At 41.8% G+C, this 21,771-nt stretch overlaps 2 protein-coding genes and 1 long non-coding RNA gene across 25 annotated transcripts in view; 1 reads left to right on the top strand and 2 right to left on the bottom strand.

Moving 5' to 3' along the window:
• The window catches only part of LOC111253362 (uncharacterized), a 131,803-nt gene extending 127,704 nt beyond the window's left edge, over positions 1 to 4,099 (bottom strand). For all 12 annotated transcript variants that reach the window (XM_022812639.2, XM_086993714.1, XM_086993713.1 and 9 more), the window contains exons 1-4: positions 2,849 to 4,099; positions 1,358 to 1,482; positions 668 to 867; positions 151 to 310 (exon numbers count right to left, since the gene is read on the bottom strand). In XM_022812639.2, the coding sequence (XP_022668374.1) occupies positions 151 to 310; positions 668 to 867; positions 1,358 to 1,482; positions 2,849 to 3,784 (1,421 nt within the window). In that variant the 5' untranslated portion in view covers positions 3,785 to 4,099. The remainder of the gene's footprint in view (positions 1 to 150; positions 311 to 667; positions 868 to 1,357; positions 1,483 to 2,848) is intronic.
• LOC147754829 (uncharacterized) lies at positions 4,091 to 12,388 on the top strand. Its single transcript, XR_015330659.1, has 2 exons — positions 4,091 to 4,490; positions 11,583 to 12,388. It is a non-coding gene; the product is annotated as an uncharacterized LOC147754829 (long non-coding RNA).
• On the bottom strand, positions 6,506 to 20,914 carry LOC111253364 (vesicle-associated membrane protein-associated protein B/C-like). Of its 12 annotated transcripts, none has more exons than XM_086993725.1 (8): positions 19,953 to 20,914; positions 19,666 to 19,744; positions 12,665 to 12,816; positions 12,118 to 12,228; positions 11,618 to 11,767; positions 10,363 to 10,407; positions 9,329 to 9,442; positions 6,506 to 9,069 (listed from the first exon to the last, which is right to left on the bottom strand). In XM_086993725.1, the coding sequence occupies exons 2-8, from the start codon at positions 19,721 to 19,723 to the stop codon at positions 8,872 to 8,874; spliced, it is 828 nt and encodes a 275-aa protein (XP_086849851.1). In that variant the 5' UTR covers positions 19,724 to 19,744; positions 19,953 to 20,914; the 3' UTR covers positions 6,506 to 8,871. The 12 variants fall into 12 exon arrangements, with proteins under 12 accessions (XP_086849851.1, XP_022668379.1, XP_086849848.1 ...); XM_022812644.2 differs by having other exon boundaries at positions 19,666 to 19,802; positions 19,975 to 20,911; XM_086993722.1 differs by having other exon boundaries at positions 19,666 to 19,802; positions 19,953 to 20,911.
• Between the last annotated feature and the right edge of the window lie 857 nt (positions 20,915 to 21,771).

Raw genomic sequence — 21,771 nt, forward strand, 5'->3', positions numbered from 1 at the left:
AATTTCGCCCACAATATATCACACAGAGACAATATATAACACACGGAAAGTGTGAATTAATAAAGAAACAGGTATATCGAACGGTAAAACACTGTCTATTGTAACGACGTAATAGAACGGTATGAAAAATAATAGAGCAGTTTTCCTTACCTTTCAACGATATCGTCTACTTTGACGTGATTACTTGTGATCGCCACCGTACTGATAAGCACACGTTGATCGATCCCCCATGGACAGAGAAGGAACGAGTGTCCGCTAAGGTACCAATTTTGTGAGGCCTCGATCATGTCGCTTGGATGGCCTTCCAGTGCTGCAGCGAGATAAAAACATTAGGAAACATCAACTTTAGCACAATTGGCCGTCCCCCACCACACTAGAAGCCCGCCTGTGCTCGGACAGATCAATTTCTATGGCGGTTGCGTGGCTGCAAGGTCTATTGGGCGCACCTCACGACTTCCATGAAAGCGTCCAAAGAACCCTAGATCCGAAAGTTGTGAAGCATCCCAGATCGAGGACTGGCCAAGAGAAGAATTTTCACTGTGACTGCAATGATTTGCACTTGAAGCTGAGCCGTTGAAAGACTTTTCCAACGTTGTTAGTCCCTTGTTGCAGCCCAGATCAACTATCCTAATCGAAAACCCATACACCCGCACACAAGGACACTTACACAGCCCCTGGCACAGCTGACCTCTAGTAGCGAAGAGGCGGACTACTGGCGTGAATTCGCCGAAGGGTAAATGTGGAATACGCATAACAATCTGCTCCAATTGAAGACTCCAGCGACGGTTCATCCAAAGATGGCCTGGCATATGGTTTCCAGGCGGCAGAAACCGCACTGACGTATTAGACTGTAGTATAAGTGAGTCCCTAGTTGAGGCACATAGTATAACAAAATAATCGAATTGAAATAAAAGACGACATTAAAAAGCATCGATTACTGTTCGTTTTCGTAATAAATGAACGGGTATGTAATATATTCGTGCGGATTGTATGTTTGCTAAAGCATTTTTATTTCTAGTAATTGAAGCGGATCTGATAGCAATCCTAATTGGTAAACATATTAGAAATCTTTGACATGAATTCTACAGATCTATGTATGAGTATATAACAAGACTACCTTCAACGGCCAAGTTCTGACGCTCTGGAGTATACTTTATATATATAAATAGAATTTATAATGAAAAGTTGTTGTCTATATAGTAATTGTATCAGGTATTGCGGATGTTATAGCTTCTGCACAAAAGAAGAAAGATTCCAAATATCAATTTCATTTAATAAGAGTGTCGAACGTGCGAATGCCATGTCAAACCATAAAGAAATAAGCATAGACGTCAAACAGATCGGCAGCGAGAGACACCTCTGACTGTTGCGATTTTCAGCAGGAGCTGACGCGGCGAACTCCACGCAAATTGAATAGTAGAGCCATGGCTGCAAGTTGGCAAAGCGGAAATGGATACACGGAAAACTGCCAGAGATCGCCAGCTAAAAAAAGATGACAGAAAAATTATATGAAACACTATGAGTAATAACTATACGGCGATTATCATGAACGTGTGTAATATGTAATTGATCATGCAGTGGCTAGCTTCGCTGTATCAGTTACGGCTTAGTTCTTACTACACTTAATAAGCATACAGGATGGAATAAAAGTCTGCCATCCTGTAATATATGGTAGCTTTGAATTTACGTCGCGCTATTTAGACTGCTCCACATAATTCCTTCTTAGGCATGTCGAGTGAAATCCAGTCATTCCTAAAAACGACTAATAGATTGTACAACTTCCGCTGTCCGACGTCATCAGGCCTGTCCTGTATTCGTTCGCGACAACAGGCCCACACAACCAAGCCTATCGTCACTCCAAGGCACATCCGGCTATCGTAACACTACTACTAGCTGTGATAACTAAGTGTGCGTTTTACCCAATAGCATCGATTTTTGTTTTTTTCAATAATCTGCAGACTTGCAAAGTGCTGTTCAACATAGTAGGACGAGACGTACTCTCATCAGTCTGCATCCCCCAGTACAGAAAGAAGCACGCCGTCGGCGAATGTACAGTTGTGTTAACGTCTGGCTGGCACCGATGGCAGCTTGAAAACCAAGGCCGTGGGTAATTTTCGTGGGACTGGTCGTAATGCCTTCGAACCGGTTTAGCTCGGATTGGGTGCCCTCGCTGAGGGTAAACCCGTGCATCTTCCGTCCTTTTTGCAACACCCGTATTACCGCCTTTTAGCGAGTATGGTTAGTCGAGACGCCATGTCCAATTCGCTCAGGGTGATGCTTTCGACGGCAGGTATATGGGCTTGATGATGCGCACTACGACCTTAAAGCTTCATGGTGCTGATTGGAACCTCCCACTCTGGTTTGTTTTGTTTTAACCCCAACCCATTCCTGCCTGTGAACGCTGCGCATCAAATCCTCCCTCGGAACAGCGACAGCACCTGGCATTTCTCCTTTGCTGGATGCACTTCTCGGATCACTCGAATCAACTCAGCGTAGGAATTAACTTTGACCACTGTGATGAAGTTCGCAAAAGTAGCTGATCTTACGGTTCTTTCAGAAGAAACTGAATTCGAACTTCAGCCCCAACTGCAGTTCCTGTCGGAACAGGAACCTACTGATCTAGTTATCCCAAAAGTCGTAGATATTACGCCAAAAGCTATTATGAGCCTCTATGCATGTTGCATATGCAAGGCAACGTGGGATTTCAAATGTAATATAAGCTAATAATAATATTGCAACTATAATGTAAAATGCAGCCGGGTAACAAGATGTCTGCATAATATTATAAACGATCTACTTCACTGGCCACCAATTCGTCTTTTAAGTGCTTAACCAACCGATTACTCACGATTTCGTCTCCGGAGCCAAAGCACGGTTGAGGCACTGGCCGGGGCATGTCGTGTATTACTTCACTAGCTAGAGCCGTTGGACTACAGCTGCATTGATGAAGTCCAAACTGTGGGCAAAGTTCATGACCCTCGTCGCATGTCCAAGGAGAAAAGTTCGAAGCAAGTGACGTCATCGATGAATGAAGTATCGGTGGCGGTGAACCCGCTGACTGAGTCGGGAGCGGCTGTACGAGCGATGGTATCAATGATGAAGCTGAGGGGAGCTCCGAGATCTGGGGTGGTGAGAGCAACGGGGCCGGGGGCGGTATCAGAGGAGCTGGGGCCGGATTTAGCGCGGTCACTCCCGGTGATGCTGCTGTTGCCGATAACGGTGCCAAACTTCCAACCACTGTCGAAGGCATTTGCCCTACCGAACATGGAAATGGTACCATGCCCGTACAAGAGGCAACAGCTGTAGCCAGCTCCATATCGTTAGCTGATAATGGCATGAGCATTTGCGACGTGTCCATTGTCGAAGTGTTCGGCAAAAAACAACTATTCCTCGGAGAAATTATTCCAGATCGTTGACCCAGTTGGTCAGCTGCGCAGTCGATTGAAGGAATATATCCTCCCTCACTGTAGTGTAATCGTGAACTTCGTTCCGAATGGTAAACGCTTCGTTTTTGATAGCCCCCGAGGTATCCTCCAGTTAGGACTGAATCACGGCAATGGGCTGAGGTCGGGGTACCTCGGTGTCGGCAGCTGTATTGCAGATAGTGAGAGGTCGGGGTTGGCGACGACATCCCTTCGATAGCCGTCAATTCTCGGTACTGCTGCATCTGTATGAACTGCAGCAGCTGATCTGAAGATTTCGCAGACAATAGTGCCGGCGAAAGGTAAGGAGAACTGTTGATCACACTCTGGGGTAGCTTGCTGGTCCGTTTCTTACGAGCCATTTTCGTACAACACGGTGAAATTACGCTGATAGTGGTAATAGATAATAAGACAGGTGAAGGAACTAGGCTTTCGTCTCGAAAGGCATGAACCTGACAACTAATCGTCGTTACCGGCACGGGCAGATCTTATCATAAGCACCAGCCAGAAAACCCAGCGTACCGTCACTGTTACGGTCTTGTCCGTCTGCTACCAGAAAAATCCTTTGAAAATTTTAGTGATGTAATCGTTTCCATAGTAAAACGGAATACAACGTCGCAGCGATTAATAACGGTAAACACATGTTGATGAAAACATTACGCAGGTCGTACGGAGCCAAAGAAATAGTGAACAACGTGAACGTGTTATGCAGTCACGTGCTGTAGGTGTACACACGTTGCACATGGCAAAGGATCGCTAGCGGGAAGTGTACAAAGCGGTGAATTCTGTCGCTTCGTAGGCTGTCTGTTATGTTTGCGTATTCAATTAGTGTATTATATAGTTCTGTGTACCTAGATACTTGTATGTGCGAAGTGATATCAACGTCCGAAATTTTATTTATTCAAGAATATTTTAAGGAAGCTCACCTTAACAGGGTTACATCTTAACGATCCGAGCACAAATTTTATTCCAGCAGAGAGGGCGAGAGCAAGCGAGAGAGAGAGAGAGAGAGAGAGATAAACGGCCTGATTTGTTAATCTCAGTGCAGTAAATAAACCAAGTTTAAAGGTTGGTCGTTATGATTGTTTGATTCCACCATATAATAGAAGCATTTTTGGGCGGGGGGGGGGGGGGTCTCCATCAGCTCAGAGTAAACGCTTGCGCACCTTCTACTTTCGAAGAGACAGGTTTAAAGGCGTCAAACCCTCAAGTCAGCGTTAAAAAAAGTGCAAGTGATTATTCTTATTCATGCTTCTAAGAATTTCCATTGTATGTTTTATCTCTACAGTTTATCGCTCCTGGAAAGAAGCACTTTTTAGCTTTAAACGAGACTAAGGCGATTCATCTGAGAGACGGAATCGTCGTTAGTCTCGGCTAACTTGTCAAAAATTCGATCAATTATAAATATCGTCCATCAGTAGGACATTGGTCAAGTTTCAAGCGCATTTTGTCGGAAAGGGTTACCATTGGTGGAACACGGGATTCGTATGCTATTTTCTTTTGGCCACTATTATCACTAATTTCTATTCTTACCGGTAGGTACTATTCGAGCAGCAGAGCCTATCAACATTTTATGTCAGTGTACATTAGCAGTAAGACAGGATTATATTATAAAGTATATTATAGCAAGCTTCCTCAACCACTACAGCCCGTACCACCTATGCCTAACAAATATTCAGCTTCACCACTGTCGTCACTGAATTGAAAATTGCTACCGTATTATTGGCTTATAACTTGTTGTATGTTTATTAAAACCCAAGTGACTTCTTCCGGAATAACGTCATCGTCGGCATAATCGTCCTTTTTCCTGCTTGCCGAAATTTACCTTCTTTCGCTCGCTTTTTGCTCTTGGCTCTCGCGTTTATTTCAATATTTTGCCTCTTTATGCCTATCTCTTCTTAGTCTTTTTCTCGCCCTGTCCGTTTTTCGTCTCTCACAGAACCGTCAAACCTGAATAGTGCAACGCATGGATCACACGACTCGCTCCATAGTCGTATTATTATAAGATTCCATTTACTTGACCTTTTCGCGTCGATGTCGCTCCATCTGCCTGACTCCACTGCTCGTGCACGTGTTATGAGTCGTCCTTTCGTAATACTAAGCAAATGACAATATTTTTTCCTTTCGCGCTATCTGTATGTCATCATTGCTTTATTTCCATTATTATGCGGCTTTACCCGTTGGGTCACTCATACCGTGTACCCATAGTGTATATGCCTCCTTTATATGCTCGCTTGTCCCACAGGCGTAATGCATCATTATTGACTATATTATACTATTAATTTAGATTATTATTACTACCAATTCTTCTGCTTTTATCCATTAGCTGCCAATTTTTCATAAAACTGTAATAACCCAGTTAAAGTCGAAGCCTTTTGATTATTGTGTGTTCGAATATACGTGGTGGGTCTATGTGGGGGTGCTCTGTTTGCTGTACCCTTCGTTACAGGCTTATTCGTTACGGCGGACTCTCAGCAAAAGCAAAAATTTGATAACGGATTTGTGGCAGCGCACTAATTATACCAGATGTATTAAGCTACTCAGTCATATCCAGTAGAAAAAAACAAATAGGTTCATTCAAAAAAATCAAGAATAAAACCTGTTCTTTAAGGGTAGAACCCGAATCATAAATATTATTCACTAAAATTTACGCCTAATTTTGAGTCTTAACTCGTTTATATTTATTTTCGTTGCATCACGTATGTGTGGTCTAATTCATTTCCTCGCTAGTGGCGCTACTTGATTATGTGGTATATAGTACGCGTTGATACTTTCTATCTCTGGGTCCACTGCTGTTCGCCTAATTTTATTTATAACATCTGTGGGAATAACAGAAGCTATTCCCGACACGAACACGATTCCGCTAGTGCGTTCATTTTATACTCAGCACTTTCATTGCATCCCGTAGAAGGTTCTATACAGACGCAGTGGCACTCGGAGCTATTTAGGCTCTCAGCTAGTTAGGACGAAAAATGGGGAAAAACGGAAAAGACAGAACAAAAGCGTACGTTTTGTTGCTTTCTGCTTGATCTTCTCCCTGCCTGCCTGCACGCGTACATACAGACACATACAGACAACTTGCGTACGATCGAGTTGGTATTATTTTTATTGTTTTTACTAATATTATTATAACCGCTGTTGTTATCAACGACTGCTATCACCAACATAATCTTGTTTCTCATCAGAGTGACCGTTTCAGTCTATCCTGTCATATTCAATACATATATTCTTATTACCATAACTATTTCCCGCACGCGGTTTCTAAATCATCGACGTGGTGTATATCCTGTTTCGACTACTCATTCTGATTCCAGGGCAGCGTGCTAGCGTACAGATACGCAAAGACATGATGCCAACCTTATAATAGTGTTGAGAAATGGAAGCTCCTACCAGCGGCCTGGATAACTTCCTCGTACTGTACGGGTATCGTTGGTGTCCTTGACATGATCGTCTGATCGTCTACCTCGCACCGTTTTATTTGAGGGTTCGCCGCTTCTTGCAAGTTAGCACTATTGTTCCCTATCATCGTGATTTTAATTAAATCTCTTCTTTTTGTCTTCTTGTCAATGTGATCGTAGGCTTAACTAGAGTCGAGTCTTTTTTTTGTTCACCAGTGAATCCTAATAGCTATTTGCGGTATACTTTCATTCTAGTATTGATAGAATCATCTTTTCTCCCTTTCACCCCTTTACAGGCTGCAGCTAGAGAAATATCTTTCCTCCACTTTTTCTTGAGTATTGTCTCTGTGCGTGCGTTTAATTACTCTGTTAATTATATCCGTACACATCCAAGTAGCAGTATATCTTGTTATATTTATCATTATTGGTGATTATTAAAATCTTAATTTTATTAATATCCATTTATTTTTGTATATTGTAACTTCAAGAACATTTTCAGTCTTAAACCAACTATCTCGTCATTGTTGGGGCACATCCATCCCCCACCTTAGCGTATTTACTCTTCTTAGTTCTACAGTTCTCGCTGACTACTAGACCTGGTTACCAGTTTTATGAACCTTTTACAACGACTCCAATAAGCTGCTCTTTCAACCATCTTAGACGATATCATTGTACTGAACCATTTTCTCATATAATAACATTAGCTTCTCGCTTTTTCATTTCTGCTGTTTCACTAATAACCGATTACGATTATCTGAACTATATCGTCCAATCGATATCTAACCAATTAGCCTGTATAGGATCTAATATTACAAAAAATAATCTTTTGAGAGTTCAAGACTGGAATTTTTGCCCTGGCAAGATTCACTGTCATGTTCTTCATACGATTTGCGATCCTCACCAGTATTATATCCTCTTAACAAATATTTTGCCCACTTTAATGTTTCGCAGATCATTTATGTAGTTCTTTCTATCCTTATATGCATATAATTGTCACTGGGTCGGCTTTAATTTTATCTAGACTACTTTCCGTGCACTGCAATCCTGTGTAGAATGGCGAAATTCAGGGACCCCGCAAACTAGTTCTACGAATAGTAGAATAATATAATAATAGATTTCGTCATCTTTAATATTGTTATTTGTTATTATTGCGACTTCATACCCCATCACATGAATAATATTCTTTTACTATTATTTCCTTAACCAATCGTGAAATATCGAAATAATTATACGGGGCTTCCAACCAGAAAATTCCCGCTGCACCATCCCCAAACGGAGAACATCAACAGTGGAGGCATTTTGTATCGCCAACGAACTCGTTGTTGTGCTTCTACTTTCGTCGCTTACTTCTCTGAATTAAACTGCCAGCTTTGTCATACGTGCCTGCGTAACTCACATGAGCGAACGTGATCAATTTTGCAGTGGCACGCTAACGTTAAACACCTTAGCAACACCAACTAGCTGGACGCTGGTCTCATTGCCATATATAAATATCGTATGTTTGCTCAACGGACGTTTTGGGTTTTCACAAGGGTTCTGCCTCGAATGAAGCTGTCGTTACGAGCAATGCGGAGAAATTTGTTTCTTCTTGCACTTTCAACTGAACAGGAAGGTCACGCGTCTTCGTATCTGCATATTGTTCTTTTCTCGATAAAAAAATGGCCTTTACCATCTTGACTTTTTACCCTTGTCCTCTTTTGCCTGCTGCGATAGTTTTTCCTGTCTCAATACGAGAGAAGGTGTCAATCCTACCCTATCTTGTGGTCGCAATACTCAGGAGAGTTATATCATACACACAAAAGAAAATCGCTAAAACGCTATACCTCCGTTTGGTGCATGTTGTTTTTGTCGTTAATAATATCGGTTTGGATTACACTTCAGTAAATTAAAAATTGCTTTCATTGTTTTCATCGTCAGTGTTTTTAAATTGCTCTTGTTTTTTTAAAAACGAGGCAGCAGTAATTCTCCGCCGATCTGGTTTCTGCTGCTGCTTTCTTCTGATGTTACGAGCGACACGTTTTTATCTTCTAGTCGCCCACCGATCTTGTTGCTCAAAAGATAAACTTTCCGAGAATGAAGCCACACACGATGAGCATGACGGCATAGACAAGCAGCGTGTTGTGCGAGACCTGCGACAGGGGCCCGAACGACGTACTTTGAGACACACCCGCACCCGCACCGCTGGGGACCTTCGACATGAAGGGTTCGCTTACCTGCGAGCTCTTCACTCGTTGACGTAGACCTTCCTCCTGCAAAATGCATGGTTTTTTTTTTATCGTCGGAACAATTCAGTGCTCTGTAACTACGATATGCTAACTATAAATCGTGAGAATATTACGGTGCACATAATATTAACCTATGTCAATCGAAGTGAACATCATATCATTTGTGTCAACTAAACGTTCTGAATATTCAATTTATTTGAGATTTGATGTGAGATTGAGTAAATTGATTTTTTTAGTAATACGAACTACTTGAATACCATAAGACAATTATTACGGGCTTTACCTTCAAAGAAGCATTTTCCTTTCGAAGCTGTATGTTCTCATCCTGAAGCTTCTTGAGCTCATCCCATGGCACTCCTTTAACAGTGTCCGCGCCTGGGACGTTACCACTTTCCAACTGTTTAAAAGAAAAAGGAGAATTAGTATTTACACTAGAATATGTCGACACTATCTCTGTATAGGACGAGAGAACCACAACTTGTAATACGGAGATCGAATCTCTATGAAAACTCGGGAAATCTCTAACGAATTTCTTCACGTCAGCAAAAATCACACAAACAATTACAGTAATAATCATAATAACGACAGTAGTAACGACCCGGTCAAGAGACCCCTAAAAAATTAAAGCCTTGCTACGAATTATCATTTAAGCGTCGCTCTAGCCCAACGCAGTACCAATTTGCAAAACCTCGGGATAAAAAAATCTATCGCAAAAAATAGCTATCGAAAACAAGCCATATGTTTTTATCCATTTTGTTATGTAAATATACTGGTGCATCGCTGTTATCGCCGTCGAGTTTCTTCTAATAGGTTATAGGTTTTTTAAAGAGGGGAAAGATGCAAAGATTAATCTGCCTGAGTTTTATGTACGAAACAGTTAACACATTTACATTCAATGAGCCGTTTACGATTGTACTACTAACTGTCTAAATTTGCCGAAACATTATGTCAATAAGAGATAAAAATAGGCCGGGAGCTAGAACGGTTACATTACTAATTTATAGAATTAATAATCAATGTCTGCTATTATTATTGACAAACGCTTCCCACCCGAACAATTTTAGCGGACGGTTTTGACCCCAATTTAGTCCCATATAGTGACGCGCGAGTGATTTTCGAACGATTTGCTTGTACTGATTGGCTAACTTGTACCGACGGGTCATGTTTAATGTCCGTAGACAGAGCTCTCGCTTGAATTCGGTCTGCAGTGAAGGGAGCATTTCGTAGAAATGGTAATTGGATTCGCTGAGGTTGCAAGGTGTACTTGTAAGCTTGTATTTGGTAGATGATAGTTGATAACTTAGAACGATAGGTTACCGTTATAAACCGTTGAGGTGAGGGTTCGACAGCGGGCTCCTGATTCTGCAATGATTGGTTCATACCAACATAAGTATGTTGTAATAGTAGTAGCAGAGATGGTTGCAACATAAAAGAAGAAATTATGTACAGAGTATACCCAGATAGCCGGAGATGATCCGAAGTCCACGAAAGAGCACATAAACACGATGTTAATTAGTGCAGATGGAGAATTGATGGTGAGTGCAGGTGTCATCACATAGATATAATAGTCATATATGATTGCGACCCGGCCATAGCGGTGACAGCGGTGGGTTTAGCGCAAAGTGGAGAGTTACAAAGAAATAACACAAAAACAGATGAGTAAACGACACGGACGTATTGTCAATTTGGTTAGTAATGGACAAATTAAATAACGGATGAATGGGCTTGGTGACAATGTCGGACCATCCAGATTATACATACTGTATAGGCGAGTAAGTAAGGAGTTTGCTCGTAATCGATTTTCCATAGAAATTATCGAATGCCGTTACTTCTTGCTTGAAGTATATGCATTCACCGCTAAATAATGCAGCATATTATACACCAGAGATCTTTTTCGGGTGGCAAATTTATTTTATGCTGAATATTTGTATGAAGAGGAAGAGGGTTACGCTATGCAATTAGACAGAGAAGGGTAGCCGAACAAGATCTATTCTCTGAAAAAATATTTTACCTTTCTCCTAATACTTGTCATACCTTAAGTTAGGGGTGTTTGGTTGGTTCGTTTCGCGAGAAATGGAGCCGCTCGAACCTTTGTGTAAACATCGCTTACTTTTGTGCCTTACTGTATAATTTACTTTCCTAAATGAATGTTATTTTTTCAGTTATACAATAGAGACCACCAGCAGCTGCTCTTGCTGTAGGCCACCGATGCAATTCTAAGAAAGAGTTAATATACAAACAAACACGGAGGCTACGAACTTTCAGCAAATGTAAATAAATATACGGTGCCAGAAAGGAGCGTGCTTTAGCACGGCAATCAAGCGAGCACTGATTATGACATAATTACTAACCAATATTTACTAGCTAACTACTAATATCATATTTTTTGGTCCACAAACAGACACTCGTTGTACCGACAAACCCTGGATGAGATGGAAAATTGATAATGCACAGTAGGAACTATCACTACGAATTCAGACCATAGAAGTTTACTGAATAAGCTATTATTATTTGCGGTTGTAATCGGCTCATTGCAGCTGACAGGCGCCCGATACTTAATGATCGCTATTACCTGGAGGGAAGCAGAGAACACATCCTGCGCGGGGTCCTGAGACGCCACCGTTGTCGTAACCTGGCTGCTTGCCATAGCTTCGTCTTCGTCTCCGGGCAGCTCAAACACGCATCGAAGCTTGGAGTCCATGAGTTGTTCCTTGGGAGCATCCTGAAATGATCAGGAAATGCCATGGCATTCGAATCCGAACAAAAACAAACAAAACTAGGACACCATTGCGATTTGTAGCTGTTGGTGAAATCTATTTGATTTGGTTTGTTGTATGCCGTTGTTGTACCGTATGCCGCTATTTTATGCCCATCAGACCTGTCAAAATTAGCGACGATAACCGAACTATTTTTGGACGCGCTTATTGAGAATGGAACAAGTTTTTTTGAAACCCTATGTATAATAGGCATTTAAATTTCTATGGTTTATAGTGGCTACAGCTGGTCTTACTGCAGATGTATATACGGTTTAGTTGTTTCTTACATGTTCCCAGTTGCGAATAAACCACTTACTTTCCAGATGATGTCATGATTGATTGGTCCTTCGGGCGCGATCATCGATTGCACCATGAATTTGTGCTTGTTACGCTCGTTTGGATCGTATTCAAAGGGCTGCAACATGACCTACATGAAAAAAAAACGCCACATAGAACAAATGTCTGTCTTCCTAATTTAACATACCGAAACAGCTGTGCGGAATAACATAGCACAATAAGACACAACTAACTATTGTATTCAAAACATAAGTAATGCAAATAAATGACTGAAGCATGCATTTCGAAAAGCTCGTGTTTTCTAGCACAACTACAAACATACGTTTGTGAGATTTATTTCATGGAACCTTCAAAAGACCTGTTCTTCACGGGCACTGATAAAGGGGATTAATCGGCCTTGCCTTGATCTTACTTGGCAATAATGCGTACAATAACTATGATAACGTATCTTGTTGTAGCATTCTAAAATAAACACATTTTTATTGGTAAATACGTTAATCCGCACATTTGGCGTAATGAAGTTCTGCGGAAAATTTTTTGCGACCGCACAAATCGGATAAACTCACCTGTACGGTCACAGTTTGTTTAGGGTCGATGACGCCGCAGTTCGGCCTAACACAGTACCGTTTTGGCGCGGTAGTTTTCACCTTAAAGCAGACACGCTTCTCTGAAGGATTCGATAGGTGAAGCAGAGCTGTTGACACCTCCGTAAATGGACCTGCAATATGAATAGCACAACAGCGGATCAAAGCTCATTTTAGTAGCTTCGATGAAGTGGCTGAACGATGAACCTGAACTTTGTGCTATGGTTGGTTTGGTACCTTTGTTCTAGGCATAACTTGAGCACAATTTTTCTAAGCACTTCCATGGCGCCTTTAGTGTGCCCTCGACGTCCAGCAGTTTCGTCATTTGGACTATTGACAACGTGTTGAGAATCTTTTGCAGCAATTTTTTCGTAGGTATAATTTACTATTCCTGATTGTGAAACGACAGTCTATGGTTAATTTACATAAGCTTTAGGGTACATTTGGACATTATGATTTGCTTTGGAAAATCCATCGCGATTTTTCGTCCCATGTCGCGTGAGTGACTACTGAGTTGACAAAAAACAGCACTAGAAGCAGCCGTAAAGTGACTTACTGAGACATTTTTATTGTTTGATGACGGCCTCTTAAAAGGGGCCTCTCTGGAGAAATAGGGTTACGTAAGTGGTCCTAAATTCCGCAATCTAACCTTTTTTTAAGCGCGAAATATGCTGTCCGTTATAGAAAGCCTTTACGTCCAAAGACAAAATCCTATATTAGTTACATTCTGTAGAGCTGCATTGCAAGATAATTATTACTGGTCTTGGAATAATGTCTTCTCCCTGGCCCTTCATTTTAACTGCCGTGCTTCCCGCCTCAAAAAGCATACTTAATTTTAATTAACCCGTGATATTCTTATTGTTGTTATTGCCATCATTTTTGTTTTAGAAAAACCAGCAAAAAGCTGGCGATTCAAAGGAAGACAATAGAAACAGTATAGGTTACGAATGCAAAAGATCGTTTTTTGTCTCTTCGACTTGAATGGACTTTATTAATAAAGATATCTTTTGTATCAGCTTTTTTTTGTCTTTTGTTATTTCAAATTATCAATAAGGTTTTAATTAATATTGCTTTTGCTACGCTTCCACAATCATGCAATATGATCTTTATTTGTTCTCAACTTTAACACGCAATCTGTTTTTAGATGTATTTATTTCCAAAGTGACCCTTTTTCATGTTTAGATTATTTGGGCTATTCCAAGTTCGATTCAAAATACAGCAGCTAAGAACAATAACGTAGTTTTATATATTTGAGAGCGGCCTTAAATAAAATTGTCGGCAATATTCGACGAACACCAAGACATAATACATAGTCCTTAAACTTGCACTCCGCCTCGATACAGGGTGTCGCCTCTTAATGGAAGGGAGTTCACTCGCTTGAACACTTAAAATGAAGTCTCTTTGATCACTTCAAATTACAATTTATCCTGGCATACTTACTCAAGTATGATATCTTTCTAGTCGTTCTATACGAGACATACATTAGTGACAGTTACGCACCAATCAGTTCGGAGTACAACGTACCAAAGAAAGAAGCAAGTTCCACATAAACACTAACAATCTTGTATCGCGTGTCTTTTTATCAGCAATTTTATCTCTAAATTTTGACAATTCTTTACCATTTAAACAGTAATCGCGCATCTGGCAGTCTCATCACATCGAGACAACGTAGCCGTTATCAACTCAACGGATTATTTACAAATATTCATGTATTGAATGATATGTATACGTATGAGAGAAAAGGTTCGTGATTTCGTCCAGCCTCGTCTCATCTCCTCAGTAATCAGACGATATCAGTTCAAGACGATTCAACTGTTAGCCTCTCCCACGCTTATTGTTACAATAAAGGAAATGGTTTGACACTATTGCGCTTAGAAGACCAGAAAGATGCTGAAAGAACAAGATAGATGGCCTTACCTAAAATCGTCTTTTTTTTGTCCCATGAAATTATATAATGAGTAAAATTACATGACCGGAAGAATAGCCTCCCCGCTATTCGGAATCGTACTCAGGCAGGCAGAAATTGCGGGCTTATTTGAAAAATTAGTTTTATTTCCAAAACGAATAAATAACTAGCAATAATTTTCATAGGCACACCAGCTGTATATATATGGAGACTCAATCAATGTCGTTGACTAAACGTTGGAGATGTAAATCGATGTGCAGCGCGCGTCCGGCCCCGCACGAAACTAGACAGCAGACAAGTCGACGAAGCTACTCGGCCTTATGACACTGGGGACCAGTTATTTGGTGTGAATGAACTAGGTTGGGCAGGCTAGCCTAGATCGACGAGGAATCACGCTCGTACCACCGAGAATCTAGTCGATAAAATGTCACCACAAATAGGTGACGCATATATGTACATATTTGATCTTGTTTTTATATACGGACACTAATAAAATGAAGCTTTTAGTACAGCTACGAGACAAAAGATATGGGTGTATAGGACATAAGACATTTAATTGGGAAAAAGCAAAGGGAGTTCTGAATGTTGGTACAAAAATGCCTTCTTAAACCACGCTTTTGTCACGTCAGCTACGTTTAGAAGCGAAAACCAAACATCTAAAGTTCGACCTAGTCACGAACTATTTGACAGCTTTCTGTAGATAACAACCCTATCACTCATCATACCCTAGAGAGAACTGAAGTGACGCTCGAATCAGTCCTACAAAGCGGACAACTATACAATTAAACTTTTCGACAGGAGGCACTCCAACATGATCTTACGCTGACAACTGCTGGTGAAACCTTACGGTGGTACGGCGAAATTTCGTAATCGGCGTAAGCCCACTGAAGCTAGCTATTGGTCATCTGTAACATGATTTCCATAGCACCCGTGAACAGCAGTAAATAAAATGAGAATACGCCGGGTCCTTATACGACAAAACTGATATCGTCCACAGTCAAAAAAGGAGCAGTTTATAGTTAGTAGAACATAGCTGAGCCAATCCCGCGACCGGAAAAGTCAAAAGCGATATAGTAGTGTATGCAAATGAAAACGGGATAATTACTGCCGCGTGAATCGACCTCAAAATTCGTTTCGGTGCGCGCTGTATGAATAAAAACAAATGCACTTATGTGAAGTTAAATATAACCAACCCGTAAAGATAATAGTACCCCCCTTTCTATATAGGTAAATATGTGTGAATGAATAAAAATTTTTCTTCTTCTTCTGCCCAAGAATTACCTCAAAAGCTTCAACAACGCGAAATACTACAACGAGTAATAACTGTAGATCTATTTGTTTACGAACCACTGAAGTTTAACAGCCTTGCGGCCTTATGCTGTCTGCCACCTGTGGCTGCTTAAAACCGTTCAGTTCCGCCGCTAAAAGCGAGCTAAAATCCGCGAATGAGTTAAGTCAAACAGTAGACATGCACGAAGCTATCATTTTCCTTACTTTGCTCTGTTATGCACAGAAAGTAGAATCTTTACGATTAAAACGTGTCTTTCAATTGATTTATTTTAATTTACGGACTGGAGTTCATAAAATAGACTGCCTGATTATCCTCTACTTCGACTGTAATCTATAGAGGCCTCGCTCTCGCGATTAAAATGTACAAACATGTACATTTTAATTTTCTATATATTTTTCGAATATTATTTCATTCTTTTAACATAAATATTGTAGATCGTTTAACTCTATATGCTGCCCTTTGCTTCTGCCAGATCAAAGCGATTCAGCCCCACACACTCACCTATAATACAACATTACTTCTACCTATGCTCGACGCCTAACTATTCTATACAACTGCGATAAATCACCTATCTTTATCTGTGGGCAATCCGGTCACACGTTTCTACAAACGATTTGTAAACACAGGTATCTAGTAGCTGAATCATCTTCTCTAACCTTTAAAGGCAAACTTCTAAACGTATATTTAAGTACTGTGAGTGTATTGTTTTAGATGACATGTTCTTGCTACAAAAGTGTAAATATAGGTACTATTTATTCATCAAAAAGATATAATAAACACGGTGCCATCACCTAGATTAGATGAGACTTGACCTTATCAAGTACGATGAGTGCGGATGTTACCGTTTCTCACTTTTATCAAAGGTCTGCTTCTTTCGAATTTCACAAATCACATACGTGCCGTCGCATACTAGCGCTTTGTGCAAAAACGAATTATCATCCGGGCCCAGTAACAAACTAAGATTTTACCTACAGTTTTATGCTATTATAATATTAGTTAACCTCTGCTATTAAAAGAACTGTCACTTTTCGATTTGTTCAAAACGCAATCACAACGACTATAAGTCAAATTACGGCAAATTAACTGCAAAAATAAAAGTGAACACGATAAATCTTCTTAGTTTCACGGCCTTTCTATTACGGACCGTTATAACATCAAGTGAACGAATAGGTCAAGATGTAAATCTATGGATTCCACTAATTTTCTTCTAATCAGTCATTTAACACTCTCTTAGGGCCATACGAGATATCGAACTTCCTTTTAGTCGCTTGTGGCAATACACATACAAATGGACAGCAGAAAAGACGGGGACAATGACGACCGACGATAGGGGATGTATAGATAGTGGTGTCGACTGTCCTGTTTGTAGTGTTAGCGGCAGTAGAATCAAAGACTGTTATTATAAGCATTACTATTAATCCAGATAGATTATGTAACGAAAGCAGGAACCACACCTACTCAAGCTAGCTAATCAAACTGTCGTACGGGTAACGGGTAACTTGGAAAATACCGGTGTACAGTATTGGGAACAGAAATGAGGACAGGCAAGGTGGGTGAGTATGCAAATGGGTGCCTTATGAGATTCGATGGCCGCTACAGGTAGATGTTTTTGACAGTCAACGACAAGCGGCTGTAGCGGCGAAATAAGGAGACGATGCTAGCGGCTGGTTAGTATCGTAGAGCAATTGAATTGGCTATGTGTCACTGAACTGTCGACAGCAAATAAAGCGCCATTCACGAATCAGTCGTCAGGTGTGTCAACAGCCATTACTAAGAACTGTAAGCTGCATAAGGCAATGCAGCAGTAGCAAAAACAAGGATAACCGAACAACACATAATGCTATTTGACGTCAATTAATACAGCCAGTAGTAATATTGTTCCTGCTGTTACTCAACTAGTCCCGTTCGCACAACGTTCTCCAACACCAGCCCTACGCGGACTAGAAAACGAAGTCAAATGAAAAGAGTGCCGACCACTATGATGCTCAGTGCTTGTACGATTGCCGAAGAGAAATTCACAGATGGCACGCGGCAGCAAAGCAGTCAGCCATCGAGCACAAACAAGGGCCTTAGCTGGCACAAAGACGTTTGAAGTATAGCGTCGCCGCTGCTGTTGCAACATTATTTCAGTATCAGTGAGTCAATTATAACTAATCATCTCTACTAGCGAACTCATGCCTATCCGTGTGTCTTTCTATTCTCATGATAATCAACAAAAACACGGCTGAAGTCCAGTGGTAGAGCATAAGATATAAAATAACAGAAAGAAAAACGAGGACAGGAGAGGAGGCGAACGGAAGATGAATGTTATTTGTTCTCATAGTTCAGGCAGAATTGAGAGGAAATAAAAGAAGTTAGTGAAAAAAATCCAATCTGGCACTGGCGATGGTTGGTGCTATGACCTATGCATTGGTCAATAGAAGCTATATTAGGCTACACATTGTTGGTAACCAACATGTCTTCATGGTAGTATTAGATCTGAAACTGAGAAAATTTGCTGGTTAAGTTTAGATTACATGTGCTCAGGCGTTATTTTAAGGTTTACATACGCTTTCTACAACAACCGCAGTTACCGCGAGCAATTTTACAAACGCTTGTTGCTAGCGCAAAAAATGTTTATTATTTTTCATTTACCAGCGAGTCCAAACGTTTAAAACACGCTTACTGATTACTCGAAACGAGGCACTTGAAGCACAACAACTTCTGACGGCTTGTCACTATAAATGATTCTCATAACAGTGATAAAAAATTCAGCCAACTTGTCATGACAAATACGTAACTCGTCAACTTACTGTCTCTTCGTCGTGGGTGGCACGTACGCCTCACACGGTACATGTATCTACATACCAAGCAATGAGACTTTTGTTTCGAGAAGGATCCACCGTAATGAGTATCCATCCAATCGACAGAACATCGTTACGATAAGCCACTGCTGCCACCGTTATTACTGAAACGCGCTTGCATTAATGTCTGCCAGAACTCTAGGCCAGATCAGACCGGCAATCAGGGCGGCAGCAGCTGCTACTGCTGCAATACTACGCCGTTCGAAACCTCGCGAGATTCCCGTCCAAAACATAACACACTCAAGAAACCAAGTATCACAGATTGATTGCGCCTAATCCCACTGAAGGCTGGCTGGCCGGTCGACTCATTATTCGTACAGAGTAGCAGTGGTAGTAACTGGTTTCCCGACTCTTTGCCGTGGTCTATTATCATCTGGCAAGATTCTACCGCAGCCTGTGGCGCCTAAGTGTGCACTGTCACCGAGCGACGGGTCCGACCCGACTTAGAATATTTCCCAACCAGATGCGGCCGTGCCTTGGCCGGCGAAAGCACATTTTCTTTGTCGCCAATGGTTCCCTATAGTTTCATGTCACCATGACAATAGGTGGATCGTTCACTATGTGTTATATGAAATTTTCAAGAACATGGACTGGCTTTCAGCTGGGCAATACTGGCCATAGCATAAGCAAAAGCTGTTAGTGCATGGTCTACTGCGGTAACTTCTAACGCGTACTGGGTTTCTATACGACCCGATAATATAGTTATGACTTCATATCGTATACGCCACAATGATAACATCCTGTTGGTATGTCGACAATCACAGCGGCAGGGAAAATCAAATATGTGACTATTGTCCAACTTAAGTTTCATAAACTTCACAAAATCATAATTTTTTAGCTAGCTATTTCCTAGCTGTTCACTAGATTAGCCACTTACTAATGCCTATACCTTGCGGCAGGTACAGCGTATTAACAGAGATGTGTATACGGAGTCTATGCTCACCTTTGAAGCGCAGCTCCGTCTTGGGTTCGAGCAGAAGGATCTGCTCCATGGCTGCCATTGAGATTTATCACGTCAACCACTAGGAAAAAAGAATTGTCCAGCCGTTCTTTTCACGCTCACTGAACTGCACTCAGGTCCTAAGCACACGACCCGCACCTTACTCCTGAAATGCTCTGCTGAGTATATATATCTATCTATCTATTTATCTATCTATCTATCTATGTATGTATGTATATATATATATATATATATATATATATATATATATATATATATATATAGCTCGCCTTTTGACACTCGATTGCTCACAGTCTCCTCACACTAATGACGTCGTATTCCGACACAATCACAGTACTCGACAAAAGACCTTCTCGGGAATGCAGGCCTCTCTGTCAATTAACCACTTGGACAATAGCTTTATAAAAATTTTGTTGTTGTCAACTGGGAAGTCTTCGCCAACCATCCAGGTTGCTAACTCAACGAGTATTTCCCTAAAATTTACGGAACGGCTGGCGTGTTGGGCAGTTCCCGTTGCCTCGTCTCCAGAGCGCGAACGACCGCTGCCGCTACGCAATCAGCAGCAGTGTGCGTACTATTCACTTTACTCTGTAGTCAGTGCTGTCTCTATTTACCGCCTGCCTTTGCTTTTCTGGTACCCACACTCTGGGCTGACGGTCCGCTGGCGATCACTCCTGCTGAGTTGGCTGCCGACCGTCTGCCAGACGCACCAACGAAACAAATGAACTATTGAGTGTACAACAGATACGCAGCGCTACTGTCGTCGTATCAAACGAGACAGAATGAGAAAGTGGGATCCGAGCAAACAACAACAATAACAACAGCAACAGTAACGAAAGACGCAGTAGCAGCCGAGAGCTCGATATCCAGCGGCATGCAGCACTGCATCAGGTGAACTGATGAAACACAGTTGTCCACGCTGTTCTGTCCGCCAAAACGGATACTCGACTCACTACCGCTACTGCGATACTATGATAAATCTTAGCCGCAGCCGTGTTCCTTCAACTGAGATCAGCGCATAGCAATAGAACCACTCGCATTAATAGCGGAGCTAGCCAGATCGTCTGATTTCAGCTTAACGATACCGACTAAAATCTCCCTCGCCACCAAAAAGCGACATTCCAGTCAAATAGACAAGATTTTCACACTGAGTTAGCAGCAGTAGCAGGTGGCATAGAAGGATCGCTACAGACGACAGCAGTCAAAATAGTCAGACACCAGGGGGATTCACGCTAGCGACGCGATTACCGTCCCGTTCATTGACCGCTGCTGCTGCTGTTATCGTGACCGCCGCAATCAGTAGCAGTCGAAAACAGCAGCGCAGAGCGATTGGGTGGTTCAGCAACGTCTTCGTCGTCGTCTTAGATGCCGACCACCGTAACAAACAGCGGGTTAACCGCACACGGTTTCTGCTGCTCGCCTGCTCATCTACCCGTAGTGCGCTAAGCAGACAGACCACGCAGAATAACCAGCAGCAAATGCCACGGACACACCGCCACTCTAACAACAACAACAGCAGCAACAACGAGCTATTTCGATGAGAGACAAGACAAGGACAAAACTGCCGTGGCGCCAAAGGCACACCATGGGCCATGGGCTTGCACTAACGGCGACGACTGTCGCCTGGAACTATCGCTGGAGAAGTAGCAACGGCAACAACATTAGCAGCAAAAACGTCTGCGTCAAAGGATTCCACCAGTAGCATACTTCTAGTAATCATTACCGCCGCAAATCGACATTCTGCTAGTCAACAGCATTGGCTGTAGGCAAAGGGCGGAAATCGGTGCATATCTATCTGGATGTCTATCTGCCCATTAACCCTCCGCTCCACTCGTTGCGAAAACGGCCCGGTCGTAGTGAGGTGGATCAACAAAACCATCAACACGCAGTGCAATCGCGCAGGAGCTCTCTCTGCATAGCAATGATGACAACAGAAGAAAATTGGCAGTAGCTCTGGCTAGACTCAAATCGGGCTATTAGTTCGTTTGCTAGCAACTTCATCTCTGCTGCCGCTGCCATAAATATGGCTGGCCTGTGCGAGGCGAATTCAGCGTCTTTGTACGGCTCGAAGCTGGCTTGCCCCTATTG

This window comes from Varroa destructor, unplaced genomic scaffold (assembly GCF_002443255.2).
Source record: "Varroa destructor unplaced genomic scaffold, Vdes_3.0 BEIS01000006.1, whole genome shotgun sequence".
In the NCBI taxonomy this organism is placed as follows: domain Eukaryota; kingdom Metazoa; phylum Arthropoda; class Arachnida; order Mesostigmata; family Varroidae; genus Varroa; species Varroa destructor.

What these genes read in the sequence shown, in the direction of transcription:
- LOC111253364 (XM_086993719.1), bottom strand. Translation starts at nt 18,777, where the DNA reads ATGGATACTCATTACGGTGGATCCTTCTCGAAACAAAAGTCTCATTGC. An exon ending in CACCTCAACGGTTTATAACG is followed by an intron (nt 9,443 to 10,362) that starts GTAACCTATCGT and finishes TCTTTTAAACAG; the next exon opens with TTGGAAAGTGGTAACGTCCC. An exon ending in AGGAAAATGCTTCTTTGAAG is followed by an intron (nt 9,070 to 9,328) that starts GTAAAGCCCGTA and finishes TGCATTTTGCAG; the next exon opens with GAGGAAGGTCTACGTCAACG.